Below are 17,035 nucleotides of genomic sequence, written 5' to 3' on the forward strand. Positions count from 1 at the left end.
TCCTATTTTTTAAGACTGAATCGATTGGGACTAAAAAGACGTCGATCGGTTCAGCCATTGCTGATATATGAATATCTCACCTCGTTTCAACTCGCAGTTTCGCGTAAATATAAATAATAATATAATAATAGGCACGGTGTGCCTCGCGCTGTTCGGGCACAACTTCGTTGCGCTTGAACTTGGCGCGTGGCACTACCGTGCCTCTTGATAATCTGAAAATTGTCAATAGCTAAAACAATATGTTAATGCTCGAGTTTTCCCTATCACTGCGCACTGTTATCAATGTTTGAAGGATGAACAACATAGAATAAACATGGTACGATAGCGAACAGGAATATCGTGATTACGTAGGAGAATTACTTAGCGTTTTGCTAATCGCTAATCGCTTCGCTTCGTATTGCACCTGAAGTATCACTGTATATCGAATTGTGCTGAACAACTGCTGTCGATAAAATTTCTACACTTGACCACGTTGATAGCTGTTATCAATCTTTTATATTACTAGAACACTACAAGCGCGCGCTACGCGCGCGCCATTTTAGCTTATTCATATTAAAGTTCAGAATAAATATTATAAATCAAAAATAATCACTGGAGTATAATATAAGTTCGATAATATTCGACTCCAACATACGATGTATTAGGCGCATACAGTTTGAAATTCCATGACACATATTTTCTGGATAGTAACGCGTAACCATATAACCAATGAAAATTTCGACGTTCAACATTTCTATTCAAGCCCATCTTAAGCTCTATCTCTTCCCCCCTTAATCTCTCTCTTTCCCTCTCTGTCTTTCTCAGTCTCTCTCTCTCTCTCTCTCTCTCTCTCTCTCTCTCTCTCTCTCTCTCTCTCTCTCTCTCTCTCTCTCTCTCTCTCTCTCTCTCACACACACGCACACACACACACTTTCTCTTTCTTACACACTCTTTCTCACACAAGCTCTCTTTCACACAAAAATAATAAGAATGATTAAAAAAATAATTAAAAATAATTTTAAAAATAAAGCACTATAAAGCACTATACTGTAGTCACTCACTATACTGTAGTCACTATACTGTAGTCATTGACATTTTTTCTTGTGTCTGATCCTTTTTAATTCTTCTCGCATTCTGTTCTTTTTCTCCTTCTTTCCCTCTTCTCTTCTTCCTTTCTCTGTTATGTTTTAACTGTAAAAAGTAAAAACGACACAAAGCATACAAATTCTTTATATATTTTTTATGTGTATTCAACGATATTGTTACTTATCTGATATTATCCTTGTTTCCTCCGAAGCTTTTCTCTACAGAATTATCACGACAAATACACTTCACAATTTATAAACAATTTATAAAACCTATATAACCTGATATAACCACGTTATTACTCCTTTCGTACAAACTGTCGCTCGGCGGCCATTCGTCGCGATGACAGCCGCAAACGGCACGAAGCCGGCCGCAACGCGACGTCGTCGAGACGACCAATCAGCATCGCGGAAAAGAGGCTTCAACATTTCAAGATATTCGAGAGATTTCGACTTTCGATTGATACGCACTTTTTTGAAGAGGACTGACACATTTTGCAGTTTCCTTTTTTTCTTTTAGCACTTTAAAATTGCATAAGATATCGAGAAGCAAAGAGCCCTGACCTTTTCACCTCAAAATTTCCGGCCTGTAGTGTCAATCGTGAACTACGAAGTACGGTTACGTTAATCCTCGATTAAATTTTATCGTTATATATATGTACGTCAACGGCGAGGAAAAAGAGAGGGAGAGAGAAAGAGAGGGACAGAGAAGGGGAATATTATGAATATTTATGACATTTCACCGGTGTGACTTAGCTTCAGAATCATTAATAATTGCCAGCGTTAAGTAATACTAACATTAAATTAATTATGCGGACATTTCGCGAGAAAGCTTCAAGATTTACTTAAACGCTTAACATTAGGATGTCAGAGAATGCTCTGCATATATTTATATTCGCTAATTTATGCTCGTTAATTTATTATTATCATACCGACCATCGAGCATCATCAGGAAATTTACGTATCAGATACAATGTTTAAGTCAGTTAATTAAACTCGATATAAAATATGTTTGATCACACGGAATGACTCTTTATAAAGCAACATAATCAAGAAAGTTTCGAATTTTTTTAAGTTTCTTTAAGTCCCTGTTTTATAATGAGAGCCTTGCTTGCAAAATGCGTTCACTTCAAATTGTGAAAGACCTGTCGATAAAAAAATATTTTGCAGATATGCGGAATCCGCAAGGTATAACAGTACGTTAAAATTGGATTGACACTTGACAGATATATTTCATATATTTGATGAAAATATAACTAAATAAAAGTTTCATATCTATTTCTAAATCATATCGTATAGGTCACCAATAAACTAGACGTATGATGGCATTTGCATATGGCGAATAAAAAATAGAACATATAGAAAAAGAAAATTGCGAAAAAAATTTTTGACGCCCCAAATAAAATACATCATAACGTATACTTATGCATACGTTGTTTCATAAATTTCGCACTATTTACTACATGCATATATATTTCATGGAAATTTTTAAGCGTATACCACGGCAGTCGAAGCGTAAATTCCTCGACGAAAAATATCAAATAACGTATTTGTACAAAATAAAATTATTACACAAAATACCCTCAATACACAGAATAATTTATGTTTTCACGTTATTATTATCCCACTCTTTTCCATTTTTACACCTTTCCTACCTTTAACCTTGCTTCAAGACATAAGCAATAAAATATTAATCAATCATAGTTGTTTATTCATGAACTGTAAGCAAAATAATCGGCAGACTGTAATTGGTCAAATCGCTATTGCTTATGTCTTAACTCCACAGTGCAAGGACACGTATCCCGTTTATATTTCTTTCATTTTACGATTATATTTCATAGAATTCAACAATTTTAATGATTCTTGTTTGCTTATCCACTATTTGAATACTTAATTATGATAAATATTCATTGATTTCATCAATATTGTTTATATTTTCTTTGTCAAATAAGTTAAGACGAAGAAAAACGTTTTTTAGAATAAGTTCGTTTCTGAAATGAAATTCCGTATAAACTGTTTTTTCACCTAAATTTATGTTTTTGAGATCGCTGATTACTAATCCGCTCATCCATCAGATTTGGGTAGAATAAAGTATCTTTTTGTTATAAACAAAATATTAAAGCTAAATTTCGAAAATTTGTAGAACTGCGCTTAAAAGTTAATATTCTAAGTATTGTTTTTTTACAAAGAAGCAGTTTTCTATATTATATTTATCATTTTGAAGTCGTTGATTAAATCCTTTGATAAATTTTTATTATATTAGTATTTTTCATGATATAAACAAAATATTGAAGAAAAACATAAAAATTGTGAAATAGCGTTGGAATTCGATAATCTTCAACATTTTTCTCTTTACATTCATTGTCTTGAATTCGTTACATATGTACAGATAGTTCGAAAATTTGTCGAATATCTTGCTATAAATAATTTATTTATTATTATTCCGACAAATGATGATCTTTCTTTGCAAAGAAAGCGACACATAATTCTATTATATAAATTTGAATAAATTAAGATAAATTAAGATTAATTTGCTAAACACGAATTTGCTATTAGAATTAACCTAGGAATTCAATTTTCTCAGTGAAATAAGTATTTATATTTATTCCTAATTAACAATCTGTATATAGTAAGCGTCATATTTTTTGGAAATATATGCTCATTTCACACATAATTTTTATAACGATTGTGTTACAATATGAATCTGACATTGACCCATCAACATTGGCAATTTTATTTCCGTATATATTTAGTATATTTGTACAGATTCGTCAACTAAATATTCTTTCAAGCCGCCATATTGCGTCTTCCATCTTGAATCGCACTTTTTTGAAATTCTGATGGCAGATTCGAACTCAACGACCCTAAAAACGTATAGAATCATTCAGAATTTTGTGAGAATTCGATTACTCACTTAATTGCGTGACTCAAAAGATTAGTAAAACAAAGTTTTCGAGCCAAAGTCACTCTTATACTACTGATCCACTATTCATTATCACTTACTACTTATTCATTGCTGCCATCATCATTTTCTCGCGCAATATGTCGCATCTCTCCATAAAACTGCCTCTGAGACATCCCGTGGTGTCTTAGGCTTCTTGATCTTCGCGACTTCATGTAATATGCATACATACGTCGGCTCGCGCTATAACGCGAGAGAGCAACAAGTTCGACCACAATCGAGCGCCGCCGCGTGATTCTCCCTCAACAGGACACACGTGTTATGTAAGCGCGTCTCCGGCCGCTCGCGGTCCCGTCGGATTACCGTGAAATTTTTATTATTCCATACGTCGAATAAAAAATGCGCGTCGCATCGCCCGTCGTCCCGTCGTCGCTCGGAAAAGCTGCCGCGCGGGTGAAAGGACGAGAGCGAGAATTACGCATCGCCGACGTATGATTTCTCCGGCGCCCCATGGAACGCGCATGCCGCTTGGAACGGCGCGTATTTAAGGGCTGATCTCCGCCTGCTCTCGCCACTGTCACACGGTATCTCCAGGCATTCTCTCGGTTACTGCTACCCCTCGCTCCTTCTCTCTCTCTCTCTCTCTCTCTCTCTGCCTCTCTCCTTCTCTTTTCACCACCCTCTTCGTTCCTGTTCCCTGAAAGTCGTCCTCTCGCGCACTATCTACGCGCTATCGCGCCCGCCAATTCCGCTTCCGAGACAGACGAGCGATTTCACCCCGTCATACAGCCACACCGGCTGTTTACTCGCTGTCCGGTCGAGCCAGCCGTTGGCCACTCGCGGGTCTTCGGGATCGTGCGAAAGTAGAGTTCTCCTCAACTTCTGCCGTGAGGACAAGGTGCCTCTGCTGGGGGTGCGCGACGCAAAGCTGCGAATTCTCACTCGTCCTGCAACGTCGTCGCCTCGAACTCGCCGCGGCGAACTCCACCGTTGTAGTCGCACTTTCGCCAGGTTGGTACATCATGTTGCGTTTAAGCAACTTTGAGCCGCGTGACATTTTTTGTGATCGTTGGACTCTTCAGTTATTAATTTTACGTTCGTCTGACGAAGAAGCGATTGATAAGTTCACCATCACCATTCAACTACGACCAATCTCGAGTCAATTTTAAGTTAAGTTTTATTTTATGTTAAATTTCATTTTATATAGTAAGATTTTTCGAAAATACTTTCTAATATAATCTGCAATCGAATAAATTGAGACCGTCGTTTCCTTGTATGTTTGACGCGAATGAATAATTTACGGGGAGTTTATTCATGTAAAACTCCATGTGGAAAATACGAAATCAGTGACAACAAGATTAATCTGTCCGTGTCTTCGTGTCTCCATTAGCGGAAATTTTGTAAACAATCGTATACAATTTTAGAGTGTGGTAAAGTTAATAATTTTCAGATTCATACGAAAGTATGACATGTAAAATTTTTATTTTTACCTCCTCTCTTATACTCCGAGAGAAAGAAGAAAGATCAAAATACTTCTCAATATAGAATCGAAATAGGTCTATGAAAAAAATATAAAGTCAATGGAAGCCAAAACGCATTGAAATGGTTTTAAAGCAATCGAGTCGACGCGTAATCCGTTTTGCCGGTGCTTTTTCAGCAATTGCATTCGATCACGGCTTGCGCGCCAAATATCCGCTCGTACTTTTTATTACATTGAACGCGTTATAGAGCCGAAGAGCAATATCTTCGGTGATAAAACTCTCGAATAAACGAAGCATCACGCAATACGTCTGCGCTAATATCGAATATATCGAATATTTCTCCTTAATTTCCTTTCGAGATTTTAAGCTGGCGCATGAGAAACGGTCGGTTATGAATCGAAATTCCAACGCAATATCTCGCTGTCTGCTGCAAAGTGTTCTCTGTTGCTTATTAATGTCAAGATCTTTGACATTTTCCTGTGGTACTCTTGTCGAGTGTTAACGGATTTGTGTCAGGACGATGACACAAATCGTGTGCGAAAGCTATTAAAAAGCTTGTGCACTTTATGTACAAATCAAACATTCGATGTGTGCATTTTATATCACGGCATTTACACAAATTTACGCAAATCGGCTTATATACGTGCGCACAACGTTCTTAGATAATCCCTTACGATCTCTCATATGAAATCCGGGATTCTCACTTTTATTTCAAAATTGTAGACTCCCTTTGAACAATCGAACATAGAAGCTGCACGATTTATTTCCGAAATTAAGAAGATCTCTTTAGAGAAGCACGAATGAATAATAATGCATCTAAATTTATCGCAAAGTCACTTGGGAGCTTAATTTGAAACTTGGGTTTTTGGATATCGAACGATATATATGGTATAAAATGGTCGCGATGAGTAACTGTCTCCTTGAACATTTTTACCGAGAGAACATTAAGCCCAAATCTGATTAGACAACGTTAATTTTGCACCGGGTCTGCGACACTTTGAATTTTCTTTTCACATCGTTAGTACAAAAAACGCACGACTGATGATCTAATTTTTCAGGGAATCAATTTCAAAGTTTGACATTTTGAGCCTTTATTCGAATAAAATATTACACGGTGAAATTGATCGTGCCATTATATAGTGGCGTGAAACCCAATATATGCGTCAAAGTTTAAGGGGGTGTCGAACTTTGAAATTGATATTTTACCGAATTAAGTAACTACTACGCATGTGACACATGTATGCACTGTAACCGACTGTATCGACTTGTGTAATCAGTTTAATATATAATACATACACACCCTGTATATGCAGTACATCGCAAATAATCCGCGAGTACACATATTTGCTAACGTTATTACGACCTCGTACTTTCGGAAGTTGCTGTAGCTCTATAAATTTATGCTCGTACGTCAACGCGTATTTTATCTAACACAATGCTTACTAAGTAAAGCGAGCAAAATACGATTTAATTATTTAGTGCAGAAATACCATATATTTTCTCTGCGCTTCACGTTAAGTCACTTCAAACGGTACCCTTTCCCTTTCTAAATAAATCGTGCAACAAACATATGCGAGCAATAAGTGTTTCGTAACACGAGCGGTTCGAGTATGCCAGAGTCGTATCAGGACTCTTCTACCGTATGTTGATTTAATCATATTATAGTGATCATATTGTGATATTTCACATACTTGATCTGTACGAGAGAGATTTAGCAGTTTCAAATATTTCGTAATTTCCGTCAGGCTTCGATGATAACGTAGTTCGTGATATTGTGATTGTGCGACGCATAGAATCTAGACAAAAGTTGAAAGTCATAGCGAGACGTTACGAAACAATACGCACGCACGTACATTCACGCTCACGTGAGGCGAGGTGATCTTTTCATCAAGGTGTGTTCCTTTCATACATTTTTGCGTATCGCCGAAGGACGGGTCGACGATATATAAGGGTACAGATCCCATTCAGACGCGATTTCGTTTGAATACATATACCTGCTGGTCTCAAACGATATTATATCGTTTCACCTCTTCCCAGAGTCCGCGACCGCACGGCCATTTGCGCCTGTCCTGGCCGTATGTTACAAGGAATTCCGAATCGCACGATATCTTATGAAGAGCAGCTTTCACATTTTCGTCTTGGTTCCCGTTCTTGCGAAACGAGATTTCGCTTTTATTAGATCAAATTTTCCTGAGAACCTCACGCTTTGCTTTCCGAAGTCTCTCGCGTCTTACAATATGCGTGATATGACGTCGAATAACACCTGTTACACCTAAGTGTATAACTTTTCACTGTTATAATATACAAACGCATACGCACACATAACGGGATATATATTACATTTATATTGCGTATAAAATATGATTTTTCGTACGATCGTGCGTACGATCGATTCTCGACGAAACACCGCTGCCTCGGCGCTTGATTGTCTTGACATATGAAACAGTTACGCCTAGGATTAATAAACCGCGGTGCCGTGCATTAGTTTCAGACTGCGTAGGTTATCGCGCGCGATCAATCTAACATACATGCGGTAATACGGTAACTCCCAAGCGCTGCAAGTTTAATTGCAAGTGTCGTTATGCATAGTAAACTCGCGTGTAACGCGCTTCGTATCGACATCCAAATCGTTCGCGAACATCTTACCACACATAAATGACACAAATTGCATCTAAACCGGTCGGCGAAACTGGTAACGCCCGTGCGACTATTTGATGCGCCTGTTTGGGACTATTTCACGTTATCACGATCGTGTACTAAAGCCCTTGGAAACTAACTTGGGAACTAACTTGAAACTGAGTATTGTGTCGTAGCCGAGAAACGACGAGATAGATTTCTGGGGCTCGTTCATTGTTCGCAATTTATTGCCGATGGATGGGAGAGAAGGCCTGTATCGACGGTTACATACATAAATAGACAATAGTGAACGCTCTACGATCGGCAACGGACACGCCCGATTGTCTCCCTGCTGCCAAATCTCGACATATCGGTCACTCTAATCAAACAATTGAATTGTAATTCACTGAGAAAGCGGGAAGCGAACCGGTGAGAGGGCACATTCAAATGATGAAGGAAAAGAATATTGAAAACAAAAAGTTCACATAGCTGCGTTTGAAAAGAGATTACACACGTCCTAAAATTTTTCGCTCTCACCGTATCTCACATTCGTGTTTGCGCATAATGAAAAGGGAAGAAGAAAAAGAGAGATGGGACCTTTCGTCTCATCTTTCGGCTTCCGCGATATTAATATTTCATCGTACCTTCGCAAATAGTTACGCAAGTCCGATTTACGTGACCTGCATTATTCCGAGATATCAGGACGGCTCAGACACGTCAGTACTTTCAGAATATATATGTTTATGCATATAAATAACATTACGTGTATTAACAATTCAAAAGATATTGACGTACAACGATACGATTCATATCGATGTATGTATTCCGTTCAAGAACCTTATTTCTCTCGTACATTTCAAAGTATATATTTCTTTCATTGTCTTCGCAGCACGTCTCACGTTCTTCCGTGAGTCAAATATGAGTCAAAAAAAAACAAAAAAACAATAACTTGACGTCTCTCTAACGAAGTGCAAAACGGTATACACATTAAAACGACCTTGGACATGCATCGAAGGAGTGCAAAAGTTATAATGGATTTCGTAACAGAAAAGTGGGTTAAATTAAATTCTATTAAAAATTATTTATTCATCCCACCAAGTAGTCGCCACATTTTCTCTATCGTTTATGTATGTATAGGTATGTATTACATATATACATTTATATATCTGCTGCCATATAAAACTGTATTAGTCACGACTCATCAATTTTTGTAAAACTCATCAAAACTTTTGCATTCATTCGATAAAACAGTTTCTACAACTTTACAGCTTGAAACTCATAACACCGAACTTCCATCATTTTCCCACGTTGCACGTGTCTTCGTAGGCAGCATTATTGTAAAAGTACTTGTAAAAGTGCGATCAGAGCTCATCATTGTCCCGGCATCGACATGCGTCCACTCCTCTTTAATCGCTCTTAAGAATACCATCGTTGATTGTCTGCTTGTATCAAAAGTTCCATCATTATAGCTTCGACCATCGTCTCTTTTCCTTAAGCTTCTTCGATATACTGATACGTACCATATATCTCCTCCCTCCCCTCCCCCCCTCTCTCTCTCTCTCTCTCTCTTTCTCTTTCTCTTTCGTCCATTCTTATGTATACAGTTATTTTTATCATCGGCCTGTTGGTTTGCAGGAACGTGTCGCGAGAGTGCGGTATGGACAATAATTACACGTATCGGCGCGAAACGTATGAAAACGCACGTTTTTAGTATCGAGCCGTATTACCTGTTCGGCGCATCGCCAATATTTACATACGCGCGTTCGCAGTTGATAATAAGTAAACACAAACAACGACTCGAGTCGATCGTCACTCCGACCTACCGCGTTTCGATTTTGACGTATTGTCGAAAGACACACCTGGGCGAATATCCGACGCGATGAGAAATCGATCAGTTCTTCGTTCGTTCGTGCGAATTACGACACGGTGCATCTTTTGTTTTCATATTTCCGGTAGTCGAGTTAACGAGTCATTTAAATTCAATCGAAATCCTCACTCGACTCGCACCTACCGCCGTCGCATTATAATCTCGTCGGACGTCTCAAGCGACTCGGAACTAAGGTGAAGTTTACCCCCGCGATGTTATCACACATATCGGCCACGTAACATGTATATGTCCGCGCGTAACACGTATAGTATATTCGAGACACGATTGCTCAGCCCATCAGCCGAGCATCGCCGCATCAGCAGCAACAGGTTGCTTATTTGCCCCAATCCGTGTACTGCAATTGTATACATAGCCACGCAGTTCTGCGAGATCATGTAGCAAAATATCACTCGGTGCTTACATGCATCTTTCAGCAACTTCGAATGGGATCGGCAGACTTGCCGATGTATAATTCGCTCCGTACGATTCAACTGTGACGCTCGCTCGATGCGCTCCACAGAGGATTTCAATTCTCTTACGAGCAATCAGGACTGCACTGAATAGATTATACGTATTATACAGCTAAGCTTCCCTTCCGCTCTCCCTCCTCTTTCTCCCTTTTTTTCTCCTTCTTATCGCTTCTTTTTACCGCTTGCTGTAATCCATTACTGGATGGACAAACTTGCCACACCGTTTGTCATTGTCGGCTATCTCGAAGTTGACGCGCTTCCTTGACATAGTCGTCCTCCCATCCTTCGCGGTGCCTCTCTTCGAGATCGTCAAGTGCTAAACCTTGTCCTTTCGTCTAATGATATGACTGATTTATTTAACCGCTTGCGATTCCGGACGGGACGCACACGGCTTCCTTTGCGCGCCCTCTGCGAGAATGCGCGAGAATATCAAACTTATTTGTCAAGCTTTTGTTCTCCGGTTCACAGTATAAGTCTCCATTTTACTTGGCATCTCACGTTCGACGAGCATAGAAAATAAAGGCTATCGAATGATCCGATCATAGACACAGAATGTCGAATGGATAACGCGATTTCCTTCACGGAATTCACTTCTCAGGTCGTATTCGTATCAATGAGATTTATTTACTTGATGCGTTTGAAGCCGCCTTTCCTGTAAGGCGAAGCTTTTACGTTTCACGTCTGTCTTTTTGTTTTTCTCCCAGTCAGTTCTCATCGTCTTTTTAATATTCTTCCTCTAGGATCAAACAGTGCATTTCATGCACATATCGCACGGAATTTGCATTGCGATATATAAGCCAACGCGATTCCGGTCGATATGCATTTTCCTGCCGTATCAGAAACACGTACGGAGAAGCCGTGTCGTCTTGCGTAACGTGCAGCGTCTAAAGCAAAATGTTATCGCAACGAAGTACAGAACATTTAGAATAAAGAACGTTGTCATAAGTAAGCCGGAGACAATTGGATTGCGCAACGAGTCAGTTTTGGTCTGAATTTAAAATAATGGATAATTTAACTTTCAAAATAAAAAGTGAATGAACGTAGTCGAGGCTACTCAACAGGTCTGTTCTTTATAGCTGCACTGCTGAACTAGTGTAATAAGTTAGAGTGAAAAAAAATATAGTTGTCTCATTTTAATTTATTGCGCTAGTTCAGCAGTGCAGCTATAAAGAACAAACTCAATATTCGATCAGGCATAAGTGTGTGATGTAGCCGAATGCTAGAATTGCATTACTATCGCTTGTCAACAATCGACGCTGCTCCGATAATTAATCTTAACTTATTCGGGACGATATCGTCAAATAAATTTTACAAATTTTAAAAAGGGCTCACTTGAATATTTCGTTGCACGGATAAGCATCGACGCGCAAATGTGACGCACACCGTTCCAGCAGACCGTGTAATTTGTTCAAGGAAATCAGAGACTTGGAAAGAAATTTAGAGTATACAAGCCAATATTTATGCAGATATTTGCATGCATGCTTCGTAGCATTCGTGTTAATTAACAGTTTAAAGAAATCCGTATAAAGAGACAATATCGCATAACGCAACGTCATCAGCTTTCTTATCCATGATTATAAATATAAATCCATAGACATAAATCCATGATTATAAACATATACACATATTATTTATTAAACAGCGATTCACAATCCAAATGTTTAGACGTGATCCACTGTGAACGCTGCATTTACAATTTAACGTAATAAAAAATTATATATAAGTTATTTTATAATAGTGGTTAACATTGTGGGCACAATTGACATTCGCAAGACAAAGATACTCGATAGGAATTATTTAGAATAATGCCAAAATATGTTTCTTTTGGAATAACAGGCAATAAATAAAGGACTGAACAAAAGAATACCAGATAGTGCGGAAATGTAAAAAAATATATACAATAACATTTACATGAGAAAGTAAATCGAGTTTTCCTTAGCTCTGTTTTTAAATTCGATCCTTGACATCTGAATGTTAATTTGATATGTCAAATGTTTTACGGAAAAACACGGTATCTTTGTAAAGTTACACAACTCACAAATTGGTAGAGAAATGTATTCGTTGATTTAATTGTTATAACGTTGCTCGCATACGACAGTTTGATGTCGCTTACTATCTTATTCGGTAATGAAACAATTCGAAGTAGACCAGCAATTTAAAAATTGCAAAACAGTTCTACGATAAAATAATGACAAGGTATTGCGATTAAAGTGCAATGTTTCTCGACTCCCTATACATTTCTTTTGAGAAACTCTAGGCCGTCTATAGACTATCGACTATCGATGTAGACGTGTATTTTTCCTTACAGCCCAAAAATGATAAGCCCGACGTTGATGGTTCTCGTATCTGTGACGACTATGGCGATTATATCCGGCGAAGCTTTCGCCGCATTGCCTGCTCAGTGCAATCCAGGTTTTCTCGAGGAACTTCCACCTAGACTACGTAAAATCTGTGTCACTATCGCCAGAATATGGGATGCCAATGACATGAATGATTTTGTCGACGACAAAGGTAAATTTGTTTATCCATCATGTCGCTTATTCTTAAAACAGTACGTATGATACGCGGAGAATTTTTTCATTCTGATACATATTATCAAAAGTATTCATTTCAATTATCGATATGAATATATCGGTATGACAATAGAACATTGATTGAAATGAGATAATGATAACAAAATATTATAATAACATTAATATAAATAAGATAGTAATGTAAATTCTCGATGCTTTAGCATTTCTATTAACGTTTCGTTCTATGCGTCGGATTTCTTGACTCTAACATAACATTAACTCGAATATAAATACTTTAATATGGAAATATAGACTCTTGGAACAGTAAATTAGGCTAAATAAGTGATTGCCGTTTACCGTCGATTTAATATACCCTTTCAAGACTGGAAAGATAATTACATAATTATGCTCTAATAACTATATTGCGCGATGCAAATCATGTAAGGCATTGTCTTGCTTGGTTCATTATCAGTTGAAAACGCAATTAAGACATAGCAAAATTTAAAAAATCGCAACTTTTGCTTCAAGTATATCTAAAGTTCAATCCAAGCATGAAAACTCGATGACAATCGTAGTCGCTAAAGTTCGCGCGGTTACATTTGACACGACACACAATGGCACACGTGTGCCGCTACGTTTTCCCATATTGATATTTACATACATAAGCAATGACATGTAAATAATATGATTCTTCCATTTGGTATCGGAAATAATACTTCTGTATTGCGCACGTAATGTCGTTTTTGCAAAGATGGAATAATATTATACATACGAAATCTGCCACATGATATTTCTTTTAGATCTCCTCACAGGTCTTATGTATATGCATGGATGTGTGGTAGCTTGCTTTTTGCGTGAATCGTAATCTATCCGTAGTGTTTTTGCAAAACCGCTCATGAATAAATCTATCATCGGGATCAAAAAGTCGAAGCAGCTCGTATAAATATATGACCCATTTGAATTTATTCAGAATTACAGTCGTTTCTTGCGTTCCGAGAGATAAGATTTTTATGAAACGAGATCAACTAATAAGGAAACATCCTGTACATTGATTTGTGTATATCTTTTTTATATATTGCTTTTACGGTGCGATTATACCGTTAAGCTGACAAACATTCTTTTCTTACTCGATTATTCTTTATATTTTCTTTATATTTTCGAGTCAAGGTTTATGGATTCGGATGATCACGGTAGCTGCATTGAATTGCTTCCAGAATACCGAGACTACTTGCCGCGATATAACAACGGTGTCAAGAGGCAAGACGTCGATCACGTTTTCTTGCGCTTCGGAAAACGACGTTAGAACGGCATCGCCATTCTGCTCTATGTTCTCACAAGCGGCAAACGATCAAGTTTTCTTCAAGTCGTTCGATCGCCTCATCATCGACTCGTAGGACATTTGCCGACTTCCAATGAATCACAATCAGCCGCGTACGCGCCAAAAGAAAGACGATCGCACCGATCTCGCTAACGTTAAACACAGCTTGACCTCTTCTGACGATTATTGCATTTGAACGGCGTTGAGGGATGAAATTGGCTCCCCTTTTAGCGTTAAGTCAGCGTTGAAAGTGAGTATATTTCGTCAAGTTTGTATTTCAAGCGTACGTCACGTTAATTCGTTCTCCTCCTTGTCCGATGAACGAAAAGTTCAGAGAGACATTAAGTGGCAATTAAATGCGTGTTATGTTTTGCGAATGTTCCATCAACGGCCAACATGCTGTTTCTCGAAAGACAAAATACAATAGCAGGCGTTTATTTTCCTCGAAATTGTCTTGCTGTTGCTCCAGCTCATTAAAGTTTCTCGGAGAGATAATTGCAGTATAACACGCGGCAGTTAAACACGTGTATTCTTGTCCGTTATTTCTGCAGAAAATTAAAGGGAGATCCAAATCCCACCGACATATTTTACTTTTCGTTCGATCGATTTACATGCAACGGCAAATGTCCTAAAAATGGAAAGCTATTTTACAGGAACGGTGAACACGATCTATTTAATGATTCTCTAGTATTAATCTGAGATCTTCAGAGAATATAAGGATACGATTGCGGTTTAATTGAAAATCCTTTACGTTATAATTACGGTCATCGACGGCCTTCAAGTATCTGACGAACATGTGATACAAGCTTCCAGAGACCGGAGGATTTGTCACAGAATATGTTCGTGTAACTTAACGCGTATGTTAATAGTTGTTTTATCGCGTGAAACGTCTTAGAGTTTGCCTCACGATCAAAAGATGATCGTGATTACGATGTAACGCGTAGTGATAAAACGGTACAAGCGCGCGAACAAATTGGATTCTTTGGGTTCATGGATCCATTTAGATTCGCGATTTCCATTTTGTTTTTCTACGTGGGTCTCGCGTGGGCGATTTTGCCAAACTATTGACAATTGGGACGCGGAGGAATGCTTTGATTCGCATGTAAATTTTAGGAGTCGCTCGTTTTGGTGCGCGCGCGTCGAATGATTTAACCGGACGACTGATTTTCGTTATTTCTCGTACACAATTTCTGCAACTTGCTGACGTACGTCAGCAAGTACGTACTTACGCGCGACAGGATAAAATGGCAAATTCGCGGCGCCAGCGCATTCGCGGTAACGCATATTAAAGCGCACCTTTGCCGTCGTTTCTTTCTCAATTGTCGGCGACACGTGGCGACGTGTAGATTTTTCGACCTTTGACAAATACAAACACCCGGTAAATTCCCGGTAAAAGCGGCACGACCGTTTTCTATTTTACTATCCCAGATTCGCTGCTGTGGACGTTCGGACGGTGTGAAAAGAAGAGATCGTCGTAGATCACGCGAATGAATTATTCCGATAGTGAGACGAAAGTTTGGTGTGCTTTGACCGCGTCGCAAATATGTCGTTTTAATCTACCATGCTCTACCACATGAATGTATCGAGTTTACTCGTCGTCTATTAATTCCATGTCCTTACCCTTAACTAGTCCTTACGGTTAGACTAACATCACCGACTTTACGTACGTACGTAAGAACATAGGAACGTCGCGCCGTATCGGTTTTCGCGCGACTACTGTTTCCAATTAATCACGCTCATCTTCGCGTCGCGTGAGATAATGACCGTCTCTACCATCGAACGAGAGAAAGTGAAGAGCGTCGTACGAGAGGGCGATCTCGCGCCGTTGATTTCGCAAATTGATGATTCCGTGTCTCACGGCATTACACGGCGATACGGGGAACCGCCTCCGCTATTTTTACGTTCGAGATGAGATCGATCGAATGAATGAAACATGACAATGAACGAACCGAATGACCGTTTTGGTCCAGCGACACAGGATTTCTGGTTCTCAAGGATCAAAGTCGGCTCTAAGAGCCAGAAATTCGCTTCCCTTCAATAAGGGCAATAAGGTTTGACTCGCGTTCATTGTGCCATGTTGATTCAATCCAGCCTCTCCTTTCGACGAGAAACTTTGTTTCCCCTTCTTTTGTTAGTAACATTTCCGCTGGCACGTAGTTTCACTCTTTGACGCGCTCCGAGAGGTAAACATTAAAACAAAGAGAAGAGATGGAAAACATTGCGCATAACTTTTACTTTTCAACGTTCTGAGTATGTATAAAGTATCGCCGGGATGCTTGTGCATCTGTTTGCGTCTAACTGAACCAAGCATTTCGATGTCGAAGCATACGTGCCAAAGTTTCGTTAGGGGGTCTCCAGCCCTCGAGAGACCATTAGCGTTACTTTCAATTACGTATCTGCATCTTGCTCGTTGCATGTATTCGCAATATTATGTATATGTATTATCACTCACACGGAACGGACCAGTCATACGGAACGGACAAGATTTGTAAGATACGGTCGATACGACGATATGTACTAATGTACGTATGCATATTCATCGTGAGATAACATATTTATAATAGATATAATGGCATATATATATATATATATATATAAATCGATTCTCTCAAAACATACATGTTGGTTACTGCACTGTCATCCCTCCCCATTCTCCGTGACGTATGTCGAGTGCTTTCGACACGACGAAAGACATTTCCAATTTACTTGGTAACAATTTATTCCGCGCGGTAATACGACGAACTAGATTGCTTAATTGTGTGTTTTACCCACTAAGCATTCAATTCCTTCATGCTCAAATCGGA

At 38.8% G+C, this 17,035-nt stretch overlaps 2 protein-coding genes across 3 annotated transcripts in view; one reads left to right on the forward strand and one right to left on the reverse strand.

Moving 5' to 3' along the window:
• LOC105188962 (acyl-CoA synthetase short-chain family member 3, mitochondrial) overlaps window positions 1-17,035 on the reverse strand; it is a 42,858-nt gene that overhangs the window by 22,293 nt on the left and 3,530 nt on the right. Inside the window, exon 1 of one of the 2 annotated variants that reach the window (XM_011150713.3) lies at window positions 81-193. The exons of the other annotated variant lie outside the window; for it this stretch is intronic. The gene's annotated coding sequence lies outside the window, so the exon portion shown is untranslated. Of the gene's footprint in view, window positions 1-80; window positions 194-17,035 lie in introns of those variants that run through there. 2 annotated transcript variants of the gene reach the window in all.
• On the forward strand, window positions 4,798-15,588 carry Ms (neuropeptide receptor myosuppressin). The gene is made up of 3 exons (XM_011150717.3): window positions 4,798-4,977; window positions 12,709-12,911; window positions 14,128-15,588. Exons 2-3 carry the CDS (start codon window positions 12,716-12,718, stop codon window positions 14,214-14,216), a joined length of 285 nt encoding a protein of 94 aa, XP_011149019.1. The 5' UTR covers window positions 4,798-4,977; window positions 12,709-12,715; the 3' UTR covers window positions 14,217-15,588.

The sequence above is a fragment of the Harpegnathos saltator genome, unplaced genomic scaffold (assembly GCF_003227715.2).
Source record: "Harpegnathos saltator strain DR-91 unplaced genomic scaffold, Hsal_v8.6 scaffold224, whole genome shotgun sequence".
NCBI classification, from domain to species: Eukaryota; Metazoa; Arthropoda; class Insecta; order Hymenoptera; family Formicidae; genus Harpegnathos; species Harpegnathos saltator.

Excerpts from the sequence above, each read along its gene's own strand:
- Ms (XM_011150717.3), top strand. The coding sequence starts at position 12,716 with ATGATAAGCCCGACGTTGATGGTTCTCGTATCTGTGACGACTATGGCG. Across the intron at positions 12,912-14,127 it reads TGATTTTGTCGACGACAAAG|AATACCGAGACTACTTGCCG; the intron begins GTAAATTTGTTT and ends AATTGCTTCCAG.